Raw genomic sequence first — 18265 nt, 5'->3', positions numbered from 1 at the left:
ACAGGTAGTACAGATATCATTTCCTCATATTAGAGAAGAGACAACTGAAGCAAGAAGTTAAGTGACTTCCCCATGGTCATTCAGCATAGAAGTGTCTGAGGAGGTATGTGACCCCAGGTCTCCTACCTCTGAGTCCAGCTTCCCATCTGTCCAGGGAAAAGAAAGGAAAGAGGTATCAGGGTAGAAGAAGTCTAGTGTCCCATCTCAGGAGAGGCAACGGGATATAGTCAAAGACCTAGCTAGGTTTGATTCTTGACTCCGACATTTAATAGCCCTGTAATGGTAGGCAAGTCAGCTTTGCCTCACTGTGCCTCAGGTCCCTTCTCCACTCAAATCCTTGAATAGATCCATGATCTCAGTGATTCCAGAGTCCTCTCTCACAGTCCAGACCACCACCTGTCCATCCATGCCTAACCATACCACATGACTCATCCATCTCCTCCCAAAAGTTTGTATGCCCAACATGCTAGAGGCCTTCCTTGCCCTCTCCCCACATCATGAGGCTGCTCAAGCTATTCATTTATCAGCTCTCACTCCTGCCATATGACCCACTTCATCATCTCTTTCTGGCATACATTTTTTTGATGACATCCTTTACTTCTATTCTGCAAAGTTCCTCACTGGTTATGTGTTGCAGCCTGTTCACACCTATCACATACCTTTCTGTTGCCCTCTGTGTGATACCCATCTTTAGAGGCAGTGGTATTCCGGGTCTTGCTTACATGTAGAAATACAAGCAAAATGTTTGTGTTGAAAAGATGGGCCTTTACTGTTATAGGAAGCTTGAGGTCAGTAAAGGTGCTTTGCAATGTCTCCATGGCAATCTAGCCTACTCTCCTCCTCCTCTTCAACTCTGGGCCCAGCTCTTTGTCCATCTGGACTGCCTCTCCCAGATAAACACTGTGGGATAAGCCTAATAGCATTTTTATTCTTCATCCATTTGGTCTTTCTATATGGATGGACAGGGCAAACTCCTCTGAGTGGTTACATATCTATTCCTGGAGGCTCCGGATCATCTTAAGGCTTTATGCAATCAACACAATATCATCCCAGGACCTCACCATCCAATGGGACTCCCTCCTCCACTTGGACCATATACTAGACCCTCCTCCATCACAGAGCATGCATCTCCTTCAGTGCTTCACCTGACATTTTTTATCAGAGGGTCATTAACATGGTTATTTTATTGTTACATCTTCCAGGGAACCATCTTGATAGGTGGGTGGGAGATACCTTGTTGTAAAAGAGCCTTTAAAGTGTTTGGTTCTTCTGAGTTAATACTTTTTTCAGTTGAGAGGTCAGATATAGGCTCCATTGTTAAATATTCACCAGAGCCTGCTTGTTCCCTACTAATACCCTTATTGAGGATGTTCTTAGATGGAAGATCAGGCATGGTAGCCATTGATCATTTCCCCTTTTTTTTTGGTATCAGTTAAGGGCCTAGATTTCTTCCACACCTTTGATATCTTCTCCTCCTTTAGTTACCTTGTAAATTTGCCCCTTACTGCCCTTACAATTTTATCATTTCCAGCACAAATCCATGTATATTTATATATTAGATCTTTTTATATTTGATCCAATTCAGTTGCTATTCCTATCTTCTGCACTGTTTGCACTTCCTGTGTCAACACCTCAGGGAGGTTTGGGTCCAAGTATGGGGTTCCACTATCCTTGATGGAGAGAACAATTGTAATTTTTTTTGCAGATCTTTTTTATTTTTTTCCTGTTTCTGTCCTCTTTCTATTTTCATCCTTGAGTGTCTTTGGAATGACTTTACTTAATTAGTTTGTCAAGCTTTCTTTAGACTAATTTTACCCTTTGCTTCTTATGTCTGCTGTCTCTGCTTTTCTCCCTTACCTATAAAGTGGGAATATTTACCTCATTGTTGATAAAGAATATATTTTGTAAACCAGAAAATGCTAAGTAAAAGTGCTGTATTACTGTTGCTCATCTCTTGGGGATGGTTCTAAGGGAAAGTATCTGGGGTAAAGAATGTTTTCACTACCCCTAGGTTATATGTGACAGTGGAGGAGCCAGATCTTGCCATTACTATGTTCAAAAAGCACAAATTATATGATGACATGATCCGCCTTGTAGGGAAGCACCATCCAGACCTGTTGAGTGACACCCATCTGCATCTGGGCAAGGTGAGACATTTCCCCATCCTGATCCATCTTTCCCTTAACCTGTATCTATCTCCCTTTCTCTCTACACTGGCTTATCGTTCCTCAGGAGCTGGAGGCTGAGGGCCGACTACAGGAGGCTGAATATCACTACTTGGAAGCCCAGGAGTGGAAGGCAACTGTGAATATGTACCGTTCTAGTGGGCTTTGGGAGGAAGCCTACCGGGTAAGGAGCAGATTTGTTTCTCCTTCTCACCATCCAGTAATTGTCAGCTTCATAAATAGCTTAGTTTCTTCTGATTCTTGTCTAAGGATCTGTATTCTAAATTAGAAGCAGATCTGAGATTAGGAATCAGAGGATGGGGTGGGGAAGGAATGCCGCTGGTACATGGGGTGAGGACAAGATATTAAAGAGCAACCACATGCCTTTAGATTGGAGGATCACTGGGTAGCTCTTCCTTTCAGGTGGCAAAAGCACATGGAGGTGCTAATGCCCACAAACATGTGGCCTATCTGTGGGCAAAAGGTCTTGGGGGAGAGGCTGCTGTTCGGCTACTCAACAAACTAGGACTCCTGGAAGCTGCCATTGACCATGCTGCTGACAACTGGTGAGACCCTAACCCTTTTCTCCCATCTCTCATTGGAAGTGTTCTCACATAACATGGGAGTATCCCCTTCCCATTCCTGCCTTAAGGGTATGACACAATTTCCTTACGATACCACCAGCTGTAAAAGTTTCCTCACCTGTAAAATGGAGTTAATAATAGTACCTTCCTTCCCAGGGTAGTTGTGAGGGTAAAACGAGATAATTTATAAAACACTTTGTAAACCTTTAAGTACTCTATAAATAAATGTTAGCTATTATCATCAATTGTTAACGATAATAATAATAGATAAAACAAAAACTGCCCATGAACCTGAAAAAAAAAGTTTGGAAGTTAGAATTGAAGAAATGAATATAGAAGAGGTCTTTGGAGTGAATTCTTGAAGAGGAGCAGGAAGAAATGAGTATTTTCCCTTCTCAGTTTGTGGGGTTCAAGTCAAAGCCAAGTCAACTTTCTGCAACCTACTGTTGGCCTAGGGATGGCCTAGGGATGGGGAAAGGTTTATTCTCGAGTCTTAAAAACAAGGGTTATTTTATACATCTTATTTTTACATCATAGTACTTCTGAAAATAAACTATTGTCCCCACCCCCCTGAAACTGAATCCTCCCCTGTAACAAAGAACAACAGTTATACAAAAACATCTGATATGGGGACCTTATATGACAACAAATACAACGTTCTGCCCAAGTAGTATGTCATTCATCTCTGCTGAGAGGAGGGAGGTATATATTTCATTTTCTGTTTTCCAGGATCATTTTTGGTTTACGGTTACCCAGGATTTGGCTTTCTTTTAGTGATCTTTCCCTGTACATTATGAAAGACATGTTCTTACAGAGCCATATATTTGTACCAGGCAGGGTTGGGCTGAGGTGAGGGACAAGGAGCAACTCCCCAGAAAGAACAGGGAAAACCTTCATGGACAGGTAGCTGAAGAAGGAGGAGGGGACCCCACTTGTGTAATGGTACAAATTTGTAAAAAAAGTACAAATAGAAGGAGTATCTCAGGATTGGCCAGGGAAATTGGTTAATGTTTCCATGGTGTCTCCTCCAAACCACAGGACCCTGTACTTTTACAGCACGGTAAAACTACCCCTGCTTTGTTTCCATTTTCCTTCCTAAATGAACTTTGCCTCTAAGGGAAGGGAAAAAGTTTCAGCGTAGATGCAGTTATATGTTTCTATCTCTCCAGGTACCTCTCTGTGTCTGTCATAGAGCTAAATTTGACACTGACATGGGATAGCATTAATAATTCTGGCACAATTGAAGTGTACATCCTTTTTTTGTAGGGTGAGGAGTGAATGAAGGAAGCTGTTTAATAATGAGAATCATCCTTCAAGGTCAGATTCATATTAAGCCTTGTGGGATGATAAAATTTGTCTCCATTGGATCTAAAGTGAGATTTTCTTCAAGTGAGAATAGCACTAATATAAACTGAAGCTGTCAGAATGCCAGGCTATTTGATTCATTTCTAGGTCACTTGATTTAAGGTAGGTGATAATAGGGTGAGAGTGCATTAGTTTACTGAGATCATCCCAGTGAAAACATAAGGCAGCCCCATTTATTATATAAACTAATGCTATGAGAATCAAATGCATTTTGGAGGGAAAAAAAGGGAAAAAAAAGAAATCATGTGTGATGACCTCTCTCCTAACTGGCCTTTCTCATATATGCTGTCTTATCCACTTTTTCTGTTTTTCCTCTCCATTCCAGGCCTTCAGGCCCAGCACACCTTATCTTGTAGTAATGCCTATGCACCTCTGTCTCCTCCTGGAGAGCAAAGGGCTCTCTGGAGAGTCAAAAAATGCCAAAGAACTTACTTCTCCTTTTTCTTGTGCCTTTCCCAGATGTTTATGCTTTTCTCAATCTTTACTTTTTAATTTATCTCACTCACCATTATTTTTCAATTTTTGTTTTTCTTTTACAAATATTGAAGTAGAAAAACTTTATCTTCATCTTTGTTCCAGCTCCTTTGATTTTGCTTTTGAACTTGCCCGACTTGCCCTCAAGCACAAAACCCCCGAGATCCACCTAAGATATGCCATGTACCTGGAAGATGAGGTATGGTCCCCTAGTCCCAGAGTCTTCTTTCTTCATCCTTAAGTTAATGTCAATGGAAATCTGTGACCCCTCTTACTGGTGTGGCCTCTATTCTCCCTGAACAGGGTAAGTTTGAAGAAGCAGAAGCAGAGTTTATCCGAGCAGGGAAGCCCAAAGAGGCCGTCCTCATGTAAGTAACTCCCATGGGGACTTCTTTATATTTCCCACCAGAAATCACCCTCAAGATCTTTTCCTTCACCATAATCATCATTCATACCTAATATCATTAAATTCAATGCCCTTCACACAGGATATAACCTCTTTCTGCATATCTCCTTTTTTCAAATGATGCTACCCTGTACTTTTTTCTCCTTTTTAAGACTCATAATACTGATTTTTATGAGCAGGTTTGTCCACAACCAGGACTGGGAGGCAGCTCAACGGGTAGCTGAGGCTCATGACCCTGACAGTGTCTCTGAGGTGTTAGTAGGTCAGGCCCGGGGAGCATTAGAAGAAAAAGATTTTCAGAAAGCTGAAGGGCTGCTGCTTCGGGCCCAGAGACCTGGACTGGCCCTCAACTACTACAAGGTACAGAACTTGAGTGAAAACCAGAGAGGGTGGAGGGAGAAGGCCCTAGATAGTCAGAGTTGTCAATGTGACTTCGAAGAAAGCCTGGAGAACAGGAGAAATGAAAGGAGAGAGACGAAGAGACTCGGGACTATGAATCAGGTGGGCTGGTAGGAAGGAGCTTTGAGGGTTGGGATGAGAGGCAGTTGCAACTGGCTTCCTATCCTCTAAAATTTCGTGAAACCCCCACAAACACACTGTTAACAGGAGGCTGGGCTCTGGAGTGATGCTCTTCGAATCTGTAAGGATTATGTGCCTGGACAGCTGGAAGCGCTGCAGGAGGAGTATGAGAGGGAAGCTACCAAGAAGGGTGCCAGGTATACACCATTAAGGAAACCAGAAAATGGAAGGCCAGGGTGGGGAGGAACATAGAGGTGCAAGAAGCTATGGCAAGCATGGGTTTTAAATATTCAGCTACCTTATCCCCACATTCTCTGTCACTCCTACCCCTTTCATTCATGTGCTTTCTTTAACCATGGTCTCTTATTTCCCTTCTGTAGGGGTATGGAGGGATTAGTGGAGCAGGCACGGCAGTGGGAGCAGACTGGTGAGTACAGCCGAGCCGTTGACTGTTATCTTAAAGTCCGTGACTCTGGAAGTGCCAGTGGAGCCAGTAACCTTGTAGAGAAGTGCTGGATGAAGGTAAGGGACTCCAGGACCCTCCCTTCCCTGCCCATTCTTCCTTCAGCTACCCCAGGATATTTCCATGGAGGCCTCATTTCTCCCCCTGTTCTGCTCTCCAGAAGATATTTACTGTGGCCCACACTGGAAAGGACTCAGAAAATAGAAAACATGGTCTTTACTTTGAAGGAATCCACAGATCATTTGGAGGCAAGCAGGATATATAATTGAGTGCTAACTTATGTAATACACACTATGCACTGTGGGAGCACTCCTCTTCATTCAAACCCTTTAAACAAGGATTAGAGACCTAATTATGAGAAGGATCTGGTGATGGCAGAACACAGACTATTCCTAGACAGCTTCTGGGAATAGATTTTCAGGTGGTTCCTGGCTCTTTTCTTCTTAGAGGATCAGGGGGTCATCTGGAAGGACAGCAAACCCTCTTTCCTGACTTCTTTTTCTTGCCAAGCACTCACTACAAAAGGAGTAAATCTGGGCCTGTACATGTGGCTCTGATGCGGTTTCAAAAGCAACAGGAAGTATAATAGAAAGGACACTGGACTGGGAACTGAAGGATCTGGGTTTGAATCCTTGCTCTCTAACCAATGACATTTTACCACTTTGGGCCTTAATTTCCTTATGTGTGAAATATCTATTCCTCTTTCTTTTCCTCTCCAAATATGCTTCTCACCCTCGATTATTCTTTCAGTTACTCAGGCTCTTAATTTCAGAACCATCTTTGATTCTTCCCATTCCCTTCAACTCCTCAATTGCCCAATGTTGTCTGTTCTATTTCTGGTATCCATTACCTACTTTCTACATTACCATTGCCACCACCCTGGTTCCTGCCTTCTTTGTGTCATGTTACTGAGGACATTGGACTAGGTGACTTCTGAGGTCTTTTCCGATTCTGAGGTTCTGTGCTCCTGCCTTCCAAAAGACTTCCCCCGCCTGCTTGCCCATGCCTGAAATTCTTAGCATCATAGTACCATATACACTGAGATTTGGAAAGAACTCTAGTCATAAGCTGGTCTAACTCAGTCATTTTACAGATAAAGAAACTGAGGCCCAGAAAGGTTAGGTGACTTGCCCAAGGTTATATAGATAGTTTTAATGGCAGAGCCTTGATTTGAACACAAGTCCTTTGATTCCTAATCCCCTGTTCTTCCCACTATACTACTCTGCTTGCCTTAAGTGTCCTCAGCTGGGGTAAAGCCATTCATGCTACAGTTAAAAATAAAATGTTAAAAATGACGTTGTATGGAGGCAAGTCCAACAAGAAATCCATCAACAATTGTAAAATTGCTACAAAATAATTTCTTATTTGATAAGATGAGGGGAGGAGCAGTGATACAAAGAATCGGCAAGACACTGAGAACCTGAAGGAGTGAGGGGGGTATATCACTGAGAGGGAAAAGAATGACTAAAAGAGAAGCTAGAAAGACTAAGCTAAAGCACAAACGTTACCCACCTTACTAGTTTTCCCTCAGGTCAGCTCTGGTAACCTTCATTCCTACACTGGCAAATAGAAGATACACAAGAGAGATATTTTTGCCACACTGGGAAAGTATTCTTGTCCACTTGTATGTAGGTTTAACTTAGAGCATGGAAGAATATTGCCTTAAACTTTGAAAAATGGAAGCAACAGATTGGGATTGGCAGGCAAGAGAGGGATTTTGTTGTAGGTATGAAAACAAGGTAGATGAGAGATGAGTGATAGACCTGAGAGGACTAATGTGTGCCTGTCCCAGGCCCTCTTCTTTTCTACTTTATACTCTCCCATTTGTCGTGTTTTCCCTTGGCCTCTATGCAGATGATACCCAGTTCTGTAGTTCATCTCTCAAGCTCTCCTCAGAGCTCCTTCTTGCTAGCTCTGCCAGAGGCTCCTGCTAGAAACTCAATCTTATCTGCCCAAAACTAATCTTCTTCCTCTCCACATCTGCTCCTTGCCCTGATAATAGGACTTAGTTGCCCTTTTCTTACTCAAGCTCTTAAGTTCAGTCATCTTTGACTCTTCCCATTCCCTTCAACTCTTCAGTTGCCAAGTTCTGTCAGTTTTTTTTTTCTGGCATTCTTTCTACACTACCATTGCAACTATCCTGGTTCCTGCCGTCATTGTGTCACTTAGATTACTGAGATTCACTCCTAAGCAATCTTTCTGCTTCTAACCTATCCTTCCTCAATCTGATCCATCATTCATACCATTGTAAAATAATTTTCCTTTTAAAAAAATTATCCTTAACACATATCAAGTACAAGGTGGTTGGTCATTACATTGATTCTTAAGTCTTTCAAAATTATCTGTTTTCACAGTGTTGTTATTCTCTTGGTTCTGCTTATCTCACTTTGCATTATTTCATACAAGTGTTAGCAAATTTCTCTGAAATTAGCTTGTTTGTCATTTCTTAAGTCAATACGTTATATTCATAGACCATAACTTGTTCATCCATTCCCCAGTTGATGAGAACTCTCTTAATTTCCAGTTCTTTGCCACTGTAAAAAAGAGCTGCTATAAATATTTTTGTATATGTATGTCTTTTGGGGGGTATAAGCCTAGTACTGATATCAGTGGATCAAAGAGTATGCATAGTTTAATAGCTTTTTGGGCATAGTTCCAAATTGTCTCCAAAATAGTTAGACCAATTCACGAGCTCCATCAACAGCATGCCTGTTTTCATGCAAACCCTCCAAAAATGGTCATTTTTCTGTTCTTGTCAACTTTATCAGTTTGGTGACTGTGAGAATCTCAGAACTGCTTTAACTTACATTTCTTTATTATTAAGTTGGAACATTACTAGATGGTTTTTAATAGCTTGGATTTCTTTCTTTCATAACTGCCTGTTCATATCCTTTGAACATATTAGGGAAACAGCTCTTGTTCTTATATATTTGAATCTCTTCTTCATATATATATATATGTACATATATATATATATGTATATATATCTTAGATCTGAGGCCTTATTTCATATATATTTGAATCTGTTCATATACATATATATATATATGTATATATATATATCTTAGATCTGAGGCCTTTAACAGAAAAACTTGATACTAAGATTTTTTTTCGCCAGCTAACTGTTTCCCTTCAAATTTTAAGTGCATTGGTTTAGTTTGGGCAAAAGCTTTTGAGTTTTAGGTAATCAAAATTGGCCGTTTTGTCTTCTCTGATCTACTCTCTGCCATTTGGTGATGAACTCTTCCCCTGTCCATAGTTGACCTAGGTATTTTCTTCCTTGCCTCCTCTAATTTATGATGTGACCTTCTATATTGAAATCATGTATGTATTTGAAATTTCTCTAGATACATGGGGTGAAGTACTGGTCTAAGGCTTAACTTTTTGTGTGTGTAATGGACCCCTTTGGCAATCAGGTAAAGCCTATGTACCCCTTCTCAGAATAATGTTTGTAAACATAGAAGCAGCTAGGTGGTGCCATAGTGCACAGAGTGTTGGGCCTAGAGTCAGGAAAACCTGAATTCAGTCTGTCTTCAGATACTTAGTAGCTGTGTGACCAATCTATGTCTCAGATTCCTCAGCTGTAAAATGGGGACAACAGTATTCAACCTTACAGGGCTGTTATGAGGATCAAATATTTGTAAAAAGCCCTGGGCCCAGTCCTTGCTCAGAGACACTATTAAAGGGCTGATTCCCTTCCCTTCTCCATAACTGAAATTCTAAAATTGAGAGGTTAGTGAAAATAAGATGTAATTTTTTCCCATTCAAGTTCATAGGCCCCCACCCCCAAATCTGTCTACAGTCTGGTTAAGAACCTTTTGTCTAAATCTATATCTGTCAGGCTGTTTTCCAGTTATCTCAGCAGTTTTTGAGTAGTAAGTTTTTACCCCAATGGTTGGTGTTTGGGGGTTTATTCAGCATTATGCCTCTATGTTTATTTGCTTCTATAAAGTACTTCCTATGTTCCATTGAGCAACCTCTCTATGTTTAATGATTACCAAGTAGTTCTGATGATTACTGCTTTGTAGTATATTTTTAGATCTGGTACTAATAAGCTCCCTTCTTTCCACCTTTTTTTTAATTATTATTTTCAGTGAATGAGATTCTTGACCAAAATTTTGTTCCTCCAGATGCATTGCTTTACCAAATGCACCCTTCTGACATCATTCATCCCTCTACTTCAAAAAACCCATTGCCTACTAAATAAACTCCTGCAGTCTGGCCTAACTTGACTACTTTCCATCCCACATTGCTGTTCTCTGTTGCCTCTGCTTTTACCTTTGCAGTTCCTCATGTTTGAAATGGGTTCTCCACCTCCGCTCCCTCAGCCTTCTGAGGGCCTGCCTTCCTTGAAGACCCAGTTCAGGTTCCATGATTCTTTTCTTGCTCTGCCCTGAAGCTCAAAGTGGTTTCTTCCTCAGATTTCTTCATAGCATTGTGCCTGGACCTCTCCTTTTAACTTACCACACCTCCCTGGTATTCTAGTTTTAATAACTAGACATACTTGTCTTTCCCTTTCAGGCTGTAAGCTCCTTGCTAGAAGGTTCTATATCTGTATGTGGAGTGGGGGGAAATAGCGTGGGGTCTGTCTTTGCATAGCAAGCAGAATGCCTGTAGAGTAAATGCTCCTTGATTGGTCATTTTCATTTGACAATGCCTTAATTAGACTGTGTGGCATATGAAGGGAGAAAGGAGAATGGATTAGATTGATGGAGGCCTTGAAGTTACTGAAGATCATCTAGTCCAAACTTTCACTTTAAAATAGTTTATCATAAATTAAAGAATCATGAACAAACACAAATATTCAAATACAAAAAAAGTCTGTATAGGAAAGCATGAACTTTTATTATTTAGTTTGTCTTCTCCTTTCTGCAGCCCAAAAATATCAAAGTGTCTTGGAGTACACTTCCTTGTTCCCTGCTGGCAGGGGTCTGACCATATCACCTCCCCACACTTCAAATACAAAACCTCTGCTTGGCTTGTAAAGCCCTTCACAGTTGGCTCCCTCCTCCCTTTCTGGTCCTTCCTTTTACCCTTTTCCACATACTCTACAATCCAAAAATACAGATCTTCCTGCAGTTCTTCCCCTCCATTCCCAACTCCTTGCCTTTTGACTAGCTGTCCCCACACCTGAAATGCTCTCCTACTTCACCTGCACCTCTTGTGGGCTGTCAAGACTCAGATCATGATCCCATCTCTGTAAGAGGCCTTTCCCATATCCTCCCATATCTTATAGTTATTGCCTGTTGCTTCCCCCACTAGAAGATGAACTCCTTGAGGACAGAGACTTTTGCCTTTCTTCGTATCCCTAGAGCTTGTTGACTGATGGTTGGAGGTCCAGAGTGGAGGATTCTTAATGAGAAAAGAAAGTTGGGATGAGTTCAGAGAAATAGGTGGTGGTTCATTGGGTCATTTGAAGGTTATTATGAATCAGTGGGTAGGCTTTGAAGAGCATCATGGAAAGGAGAGCATCAGAGGAACTTGTGACTTAGGGGAAATGACTTAGATGGAGCATTTATATGCCTAGAATCATAGGAATAGTCCATTTATATTCTATGAAATAAACACGGTGGGAGCTGTACCAGAATCTGGCTCTCTTATCTGCTTCCCTCTCATTTTTCCCTCCAGGCAGCTGAACTCTCCATCAAGTTCCTACCCCCACAACGTAGTCTAGAAGTTGTTCGGGCTGTAGGACCCCAATTGATCGGAATTGGGAAGCACAATGCGGTGAGCAGGGTGCTGGGGAACAGGGGGGGTGGGACTACAAAGAAAGGAGGTTGCATTGGGTTAGGGGCAGGGCAGAGGTGGAGATGCTTGAGCTCAAGAGAATATTTATGATGGGCTAGCAATATGACTCTGGGAAAGAAGGGAATATATATTACTGGAGAGTAGAGATGACAGATAATCTCCAATATGCAATTTTTAACTTTGTAGGCTGCAGAGCTCTACTTGAACCTAGACCTAGTTAAGGAAGCAATTGATGCTTTCATGGAAGGTGAAGAATGGAACAAGGCCAAGCGGGTGGCCAAGGAATTAGACCCCCGGTAAAACCCTACCCTTTATGTAGAAACCTTTCACTTTAAGGATGAAAATGGAATAGGGTATGGCTTTCAGCATTCAAGAGGTTAACTGAAACACGTCTCCCTAGGTATGAGGACTATGTGGACCAGCAATATAAAGAGTTCTTGAAGAACCAGGGCAAAGTGGACTCAGTGAGTTGCCAGGAAATGCCAAAGTTGGTGGGGTAGGAGACAAAATTCATGAAGGGGTCAGAGAAAACTCCTCTCTCTCATATCCCATGGAAATATTTCTCTTCAATTTGCCAATAGCTTGTAGGTGTGGATGTTGTGGCTGCTCTGGACTTGTATGTGGAGCAGGGTCAATGGGATAAGTGCATTGACACAGCCACCAAGCAGGTAAGTGTTCCCTAGCCCTTTGCTTCCACTTTCCCCCAATTCCGTGTTTGCTTGTGAAGCTTCAGTGTTTAAAGCTAACTCACACTTGCCTTGTTTCCCTAAATACATTCATGTTCTTCCTTCCAAATCTTTCTGGTCCCAAACCTCTCCACGCCATCTTCCTCTCTGGGCAGAACTACAAGATCCTGCACAAGTATGTGGCATTGTACTCGACCCATCTGATCCGAGAGGGTGGCTGTGCCCAGGCACTAGCCCTTTACGTGCAGCATGGAGCACCTGCCAACCCACAGGTACTGCCTCTTCCTGGGGGAAACCTTACAGAAACCCTCTTTCTTCCTGTGGACCTTTCCCACTCACAGCAGGGGGGATAATGACTATCCCATGGATAACCCAACCTCTCCTTTCAGAACCTCCTTTTACTTCAATATCCTAGAGTCCACCATATCCTAGAAGAAATGGTACTTCCCTTAGAAATGCAGCCTTTGCTGAAATACACTCATATTTTTGGGAAATCTTTCAACATCAAGTCTTTGTTGATCCATTGGGAACATTCTTTCAGAGGCTAATCTTACTACTGAAAACATCCCCAAAGTCTTATTAACTTCTCCTCAAAGAAATAAATATCATTCCCACTCCCCCTTCTCCTTTGTCTTATCTCAGTTCACTAGAGTCAGCACATCTATGCTCCAGAAGCTTATAGCTGTGCAGAGACTAACCCACATCTGTTTTTAGAGGGAGGATTTGGAGTCAGCAAACCTGAGTTCCAGGCCTAACATAGATAACTTTCCAGCTGTGTGACCCTGGGCAAATTATTTAGTCTCTCAACTTTAATTTCTTAATTGTGAAATAAAGATAATAATACTTACACTGGGTTGTGAGGCAAGTGCTTTGTAACCACAAAACACTATAAAAACACAAGTTCCTAGTATTCATCATTCTATTATTAACATTTCTTTTTCCTTCTTCCATATTCCTTTGCTCCTGAAAAACTTATTAATTCTTCCCCATACACACATACACCTTCAGTTCTTCTCATTTAGTGCCCCCCTTCCAAACAATAAATCTCTTCTCCAGTTCCCGTCTCTTACTTCTTACTAAGATTCCTTTCTTTCTTTCCCACCTCAATAATCTCCAGAACTTCAACATTTACAAAAGGATCTTCACAGACATGGTGAGCTCCCCTGGAACCAACAGTGCCGAGGCCTATCACAACTGGGCTGACCTTCGGGATGTCCTCTTCAACTTGGTGAGGGAGCCAGGGCTGTCATTTACATCACAGAACTACTGTCCATCCTCAGTGTTCATATCATTCATCCCTTTGTACTCCTTTGGTCTCCAAACTAGGCTGGGATCTCACTTATTTTCCTCCTTTCTCCAGTGTGAAAACCTAGTGAAATCCAGTGAAGCAAACTCAGCAGCCCATGAAGAATTTGAGACAATGCTTCTGATTGCTCATTACTATGCTACTCGTTCTGCAGCCCAAAGCATCAAGCAGCTGGTGAGATAGAGGGAAATGGTGGAGGGCCATAATTCTCCGTTCAAGAAGTCATGCTCAAGGCTTCATCAGAATGCAAGTGGTTTCAAGCTCGTGCTATAGCTGCTTCTTAGATTTATACAGGAAGCACTCTTGCCTGGCAGCTGTGGTGACAAGGGAGTACTCTGGCTAACTGAATGTGAATGTCTCAGGTCCTTTTTGGCATTGGACTAGTGTTACTACCTTTGAGTCTTAAAATAGCGAGGCCCTTAGAGGTCACTGAATCCAGCCTCCATTCCTTTAGAAGGTCCTGCCTCTACTTGCATACTCCCTATCATGGGGAACCCACTATTTCCTGAGGCACACAATACCAGTGGTGGACAGCTCTAATTGTTAGTGATTATTTAGTATATCACATTTACATAGCACTTTAACGTTTACAGAGGACTGTCCTTCAGAACAACCACGGAGTCTACCAAAAGTCAGTTATACCCATGAAGCCACAGCTAGTCAGTGTCTACACCTAGATTAGAATTGAGATCCACCCAGTGCAAAGCTAGGCCTCTTTCTACCCCATATTGCTGCCTCTTCTAAGTTGATAAAGTTAAGTTTTTAATCTGCCTAATAGGCACCTATTGGTACTAATTTTGTCCTCTATCTGACCAGATTAAATCTTATCCCACTTTCTACCTGATAACCCTTCAGATATTTAAAGACAGTTTTAATACATTCTCCAAAGTCTGTACTCACTGCCTATCTCTCCTATTCATACAATGGTCTCTGATGCTTTCCCCAGCTATGTTATATCTAAGAATGCAATTCTTACGATCTCTCACTCCTAATCTCACAATATACATATTTGTCAACACACTGTCTTCATGTACTTAGAATCATAGGCTCATAAAACTGAGAGATCTTAGAGATCACGGAACGTTAGAGCTTAAAGGTAACTTAGGACTTGTCTGACCTGTTCATTATGGAGATGAAAAAGCTGGTCCAGAGAGGTTAAATATTATTAATATTTGTATAGAGTTGTGTTTTCTGTGTCACTTATCTCTCTGAGGCTGCAGCCTTCCTGGTACAGGCCTGCACCCTTGGTTTAATTCATTGCTTTTTAAATCATAATTTATAGGAGACAGTGGCTGCCAGGCTTTCCGTGTCCCTGTTACGCCACACCCAACTAATCCCTGCAGACAAGGCTTTCTATGAGGCAGGCACAGCTGCCAAGGTGAGTGATGAAATGAGTAATGTGGCCAAAGTTTCAGGAGCTTAGAAGTGTAAAGAGAAAGAAGGGGACATGGGGTGAATAGAAGAACTGAGGGATAAAAGCTCCTAGTAAAACCAGAAGCTGGTTACTAAATTCTCCTTTCCTTTCCTTTCCACCTAGGCGGTAGGCTGGGAGAACATGGCATTCATCTTCCTGAACCGATTTTTGGATCTGACAGATGTAAGTCGAGGCAGCTGTGCCAAGGGAGTGGGTGACTGTGCAGAGAGCTCACTGTGCTGGGTTAATCTCACCACTTTCTTCCTGTGACTCCTCCAGGCAATAGAGGAAGGCACTCTGGATGCCCTTGACCACTCAGATTTCCAGGACACAGACATTCCCTTTGAGGTGCCACTACCAGCGAAGCAACATGTGCCGGTAAGGGCTCAGGCTTAGAAAAGCCTGACTGGTCAGGAGAGAAGAGCTCTCCACTTTGTTCATGAACAGGTTAATGTTAACATTTTCATTCATATTTTCCCTATACCAGGAGAGGACAGAAAGCATAGGGGAAATAGGAATTTTGCTGTGGGAGTTTCCTGAATTTCCCTAAGTGGAAGTGTGATCAGAAGAAAGGGAAAGCTGTGCAAAGACCCCTAATTTGTAGCCAGAAGATGGCCTGCTGTGCCATTACGTAATGGGTTGAGGGCCTTACCTACGTGAAAAGTCCTGTTCTTTCCAGGAGGCCCAAAGGGAGGAAGTTCGGGATTGGGTGCTCACAGTCTCAATGGACCAGCGGCTAGAGCAGGTTCTACCTCGAGATGAACGAGGTGCCTATGAGGCTTCCCTGGTGGCGGCAAGTACTGGCGTCCGGGCATTGCCCTGCCTTATTACAGGTACAACACCACCTCTGTGTGGGAGGAGGGCAGGAAAGGCGCCTCCGCGGTGCTGTTTCTAATGGGCATAGAGAACAGGCAGTGACAAATCAACCGCTCTTCCCCTCCCCCCCCAGGGTACCCAGTGCTGAGGAACAAGATTGAATTTAAGCGGCCAGGGAAAGCAGCCAACAAGGACAACTGGAATAAGTTTCTTATGGCCATCAAGGTTTGTGGGAGAGACGGCTAGAGATGTGGATGGGGGCGGGGAGAAGAAAAGCTTAGGAATGACGTCAGAGGGCTTGGTTGGGTGGTGCAGACACTGTAACCAGGATGGGGGCATTGAGGGAGGGAGGTGAGATAAGAGGATCACTTCTTGCCAAAGCCCTTCCCCTTTACCAGGAATCCCAGAACATTCTCTTTACCAAGTTTTCCCTTATTTCTCCCCACAGACCTCCCACAGCCCAGTATGCCAAGATGTCCTTAAGTTCATTAGCCAGTGGTGTGGAGGCTTGCCCAGCACCAGCTTCTCCTTTCAGTGACCGGCAGCAATGGAGAAAGCACTAAGGCCCTGTGTTGCTGCGTTCTTCTCCTACATTAAAGTCCTGAGCGTAGTCTGGATCGCTGTTTCTTTGACCTAGGATCATCCTTATGTAGCCAAAGACAAATCATTAATTCAGTGCAAGTAGAAAGCAGGTCCTTTATTACAATTATTTACATCACAATCTGAGTTAGTTTTTCTGTGGTTTTAGGAAGGAAAGAAGATTGTCACCCAGGGCTTGTTAGCTCCATTCACAGGAACTGCTGGAGAAAGGGGAAAACTAATGTTGGTAAAGGGGTGGTGTGGTGAAAAATCAAAAACAGAATGGGAGGGAGAAAAGACAAGGCCAGCCAAAAGTGACAGTTGGGGATACATGTATAACTGTACCCAGACTAAGCCCCCTGAGTTTATTTTTTTCCTGATGGCTCCTCACCTGTCCTAAACCCAGACTTTCCTCGCTGTCTTGATTACTTGGCTTTGCTCCAAAAGGTGTTCACTTTCCTGCCTTTTCCCTTGGGGGAATTCAGGCTCTCCTAGTTCCTGAAGCTATAAAAAAACAGTAGGGTTATAGGGCCTTGGACTAGGCCCAAGTTTTGAATCAATTCCTGGTCTCAGAAACGCCCTGGCCTGCCCTTATTTTTTTTTTTTTACCTGTTGCAGAAGTCCTTCCTCCCCACAGGGCTGGAACCCCCGAAGAGCTAGTGCAGCCCCACAACAGTATCCAGACAAAGCAGCCTCGGATGCAGCCATGAGCATTGACGGAAACCAGAGAGCCAGGGCAGTCTCCTAGAGGGCAGAGGTCAGGGAAGCGTTCGGGATGGGGCATTGGGGAAAGGATGTAAGGACAGATTCAGACTTTTTAAGTTGCTTACGTAGATTCGGGTGGGGTCAAAAGGGCAGTCGTCAGCGGCTGCCCAAGGGTCGTTGGCGCCCTGGTAGCACTGAGCGAGAAGGCGTCGGCCTCCGTTGGCCACGGTCATCGAGAATGCCAGGAGCAGACCAAGGGAACAGGCGGCGGACAAGAGCAGATTCAGCAAGGACACTGCTAGCAAGGCCCAGTGCTGGGGGCGGGGCAGACAGTTAATGGATCTCCCCCCACCCACAGTTAGCAGCGGCCGCTAGAGTGGGACCTGGGTACAGACTGGGTACGAGCAGCCCCCCACCCCGCCTCTCCCGCTCAGCCTCACCAGCGGGGCCAGGAAGAGGTTCTTGGAGGCCAGCAGCGCCACAAGTCCCGCGGCCACGCTCTGGGGAGACAAAGAGCTCGGAGGTGAACGCGGGATTCCGACCCGCCCAGCCGGCCCGCCCCGCCCAGCTCGTCGCGGCTCACCAGAAGGCCGGAGACCACGGAGACGACATTGGCCGTGGTGTACTCGGGGGTGATGCCTCCGCCGGGGTTCGCCACGTGCCGTAGGACGGTGCCGTGAAGCACTGCTCCCACCAACAAGTTCACATGCCCCACTAGGATCAAGGCGAGGCCGGCGCGCATCAGCCGGCGGGGGCCCCGGGCCGCATCTGCAAAGCACAGGCAAGGAGCGGGTGGGAATAGAAGGTACCCGGGGCGAGACAGCTCAACCAGCGGCCCACGTACCCAGAGAGCACCCCACCCCACCCCCGGGGAAGTTACCGAACCGGCAGCTGCGCCCACGGCACATTCTGCTGGGAGCGCCGCGGGCCACTCGGCCTTCCGGTACACCTGAGCCTGGCCCCGCCCCGCCCCGCGCTCTCCAGTCCCTCCCCTCTACCTGCGGCACGGCCACGCCCCTTGCTCCCTGCGACCCG

At 44.0% G+C, this 18265-nt stretch overlaps 2 protein-coding genes across 2 annotated transcripts in view; one reads left to right on the top strand and one right to left on the bottom strand.

Moving 5' to 3' along the window:
* Positions 1–16556, top strand: part of IFT172 (intraflagellar transport 172) — a 43338-nt gene extending 26782 nt beyond the window's left edge. Inside the window, exons 28-48 of the mRNA XM_036750610.1 lie at positions 2012–2147; positions 2233–2349; positions 2589–2731; positions 4694–4787; positions 4892–4956; positions 5174–5354; positions 5601–5710; positions 5894–6035; positions 11605–11703; positions 11911–12020; positions 12125–12188; positions 12306–12392; positions 12566–12682; positions 13528–13638; positions 13771–13890; positions 14999–15094; positions 15254–15313; positions 15410–15508; positions 15810–15963; positions 16080–16171; positions 16395–16556. Coding sequence (XP_036606505.1) covers positions 2012–2147; positions 2233–2349; positions 2589–2731; positions 4694–4787; positions 4892–4956; positions 5174–5354; positions 5601–5710; positions 5894–6035; positions 11605–11703; positions 11911–12020; positions 12125–12188; positions 12306–12392; positions 12566–12682; positions 13528–13638; positions 13771–13890; positions 14999–15094; positions 15254–15313; positions 15410–15508; positions 15810–15963; positions 16080–16171; positions 16395–16484 — 2287 coding nt within the window. The 3' untranslated portion in view covers positions 16485–16556. The remainder of the gene's footprint in view (positions 1–2011; positions 2148–2232; positions 2350–2588; positions 2732–4693; positions 4788–4891; positions 4957–5173; positions 5355–5600; positions 5711–5893; positions 6036–11604; positions 11704–11910; positions 12021–12124; positions 12189–12305; positions 12393–12565; positions 12683–13527; positions 13639–13770; positions 13891–14998; positions 15095–15253; positions 15314–15409; positions 15509–15809; positions 15964–16079; positions 16172–16394) is intronic.
* An 88-nt stretch (positions 16557–16644) lies between these two features.
* Positions 16645–18138, bottom strand: KRTCAP3 (keratinocyte associated protein 3). Its single transcript, XM_036749918.1, has 7 exons — positions 18111–18138; positions 17814–17998; positions 17671–17730; positions 17356–17544; positions 17135–17269; positions 16917–17029; positions 16645–16746 (listed from the first exon to the last, which is right to left on the bottom strand). The coding sequence occupies exons 1-6, from the start codon at positions 18136–18138 to the stop codon at positions 16922–16924; spliced, it is 705 nt and encodes a 234-aa protein (XP_036605813.1). The 3' UTR covers positions 16645–16746; positions 16917–16921.
* Positions 18139–18265: the final 127 nt, after the last annotated feature.

The sequence above is a fragment of the Trichosurus vulpecula genome, chromosome 3, assembly GCF_011100635.1.
Source record: "Trichosurus vulpecula isolate mTriVul1 chromosome 3, mTriVul1.pri, whole genome shotgun sequence".
Taxonomy (NCBI): Eukaryota; Metazoa; Chordata; class Mammalia; order Diprotodontia; family Phalangeridae; genus Trichosurus; species Trichosurus vulpecula.
Note: the sequence above shows the minus strand (reverse complement) of the source record. Positions and strands in the feature narration are given on the sequence as shown.

Bases quoted from the DNA above. Each gene is read 5' to 3' on its own strand.
- KRTCAP3 (XM_036749918.1), bottom strand. From the start codon at position 18,138: ATGTGCCGTGGGCGCAGCTGCCGGTTCG. The intron at 17,999-18,110 runs GTAACTTCCCCG...TGTGCTTTGCAG, and splicing joins TGGGCGCAGCTGCCGGTTCG to ATGCGGCCCGGGGCCCCCGC. The intron at 17,731-17,813 runs GTGAGCCGCGAC...TTGTCTCCCCAG, and splicing joins CCGTGGTCTCCGGCCTTCTG to AGCGTGGCCGCGGGACTTGT.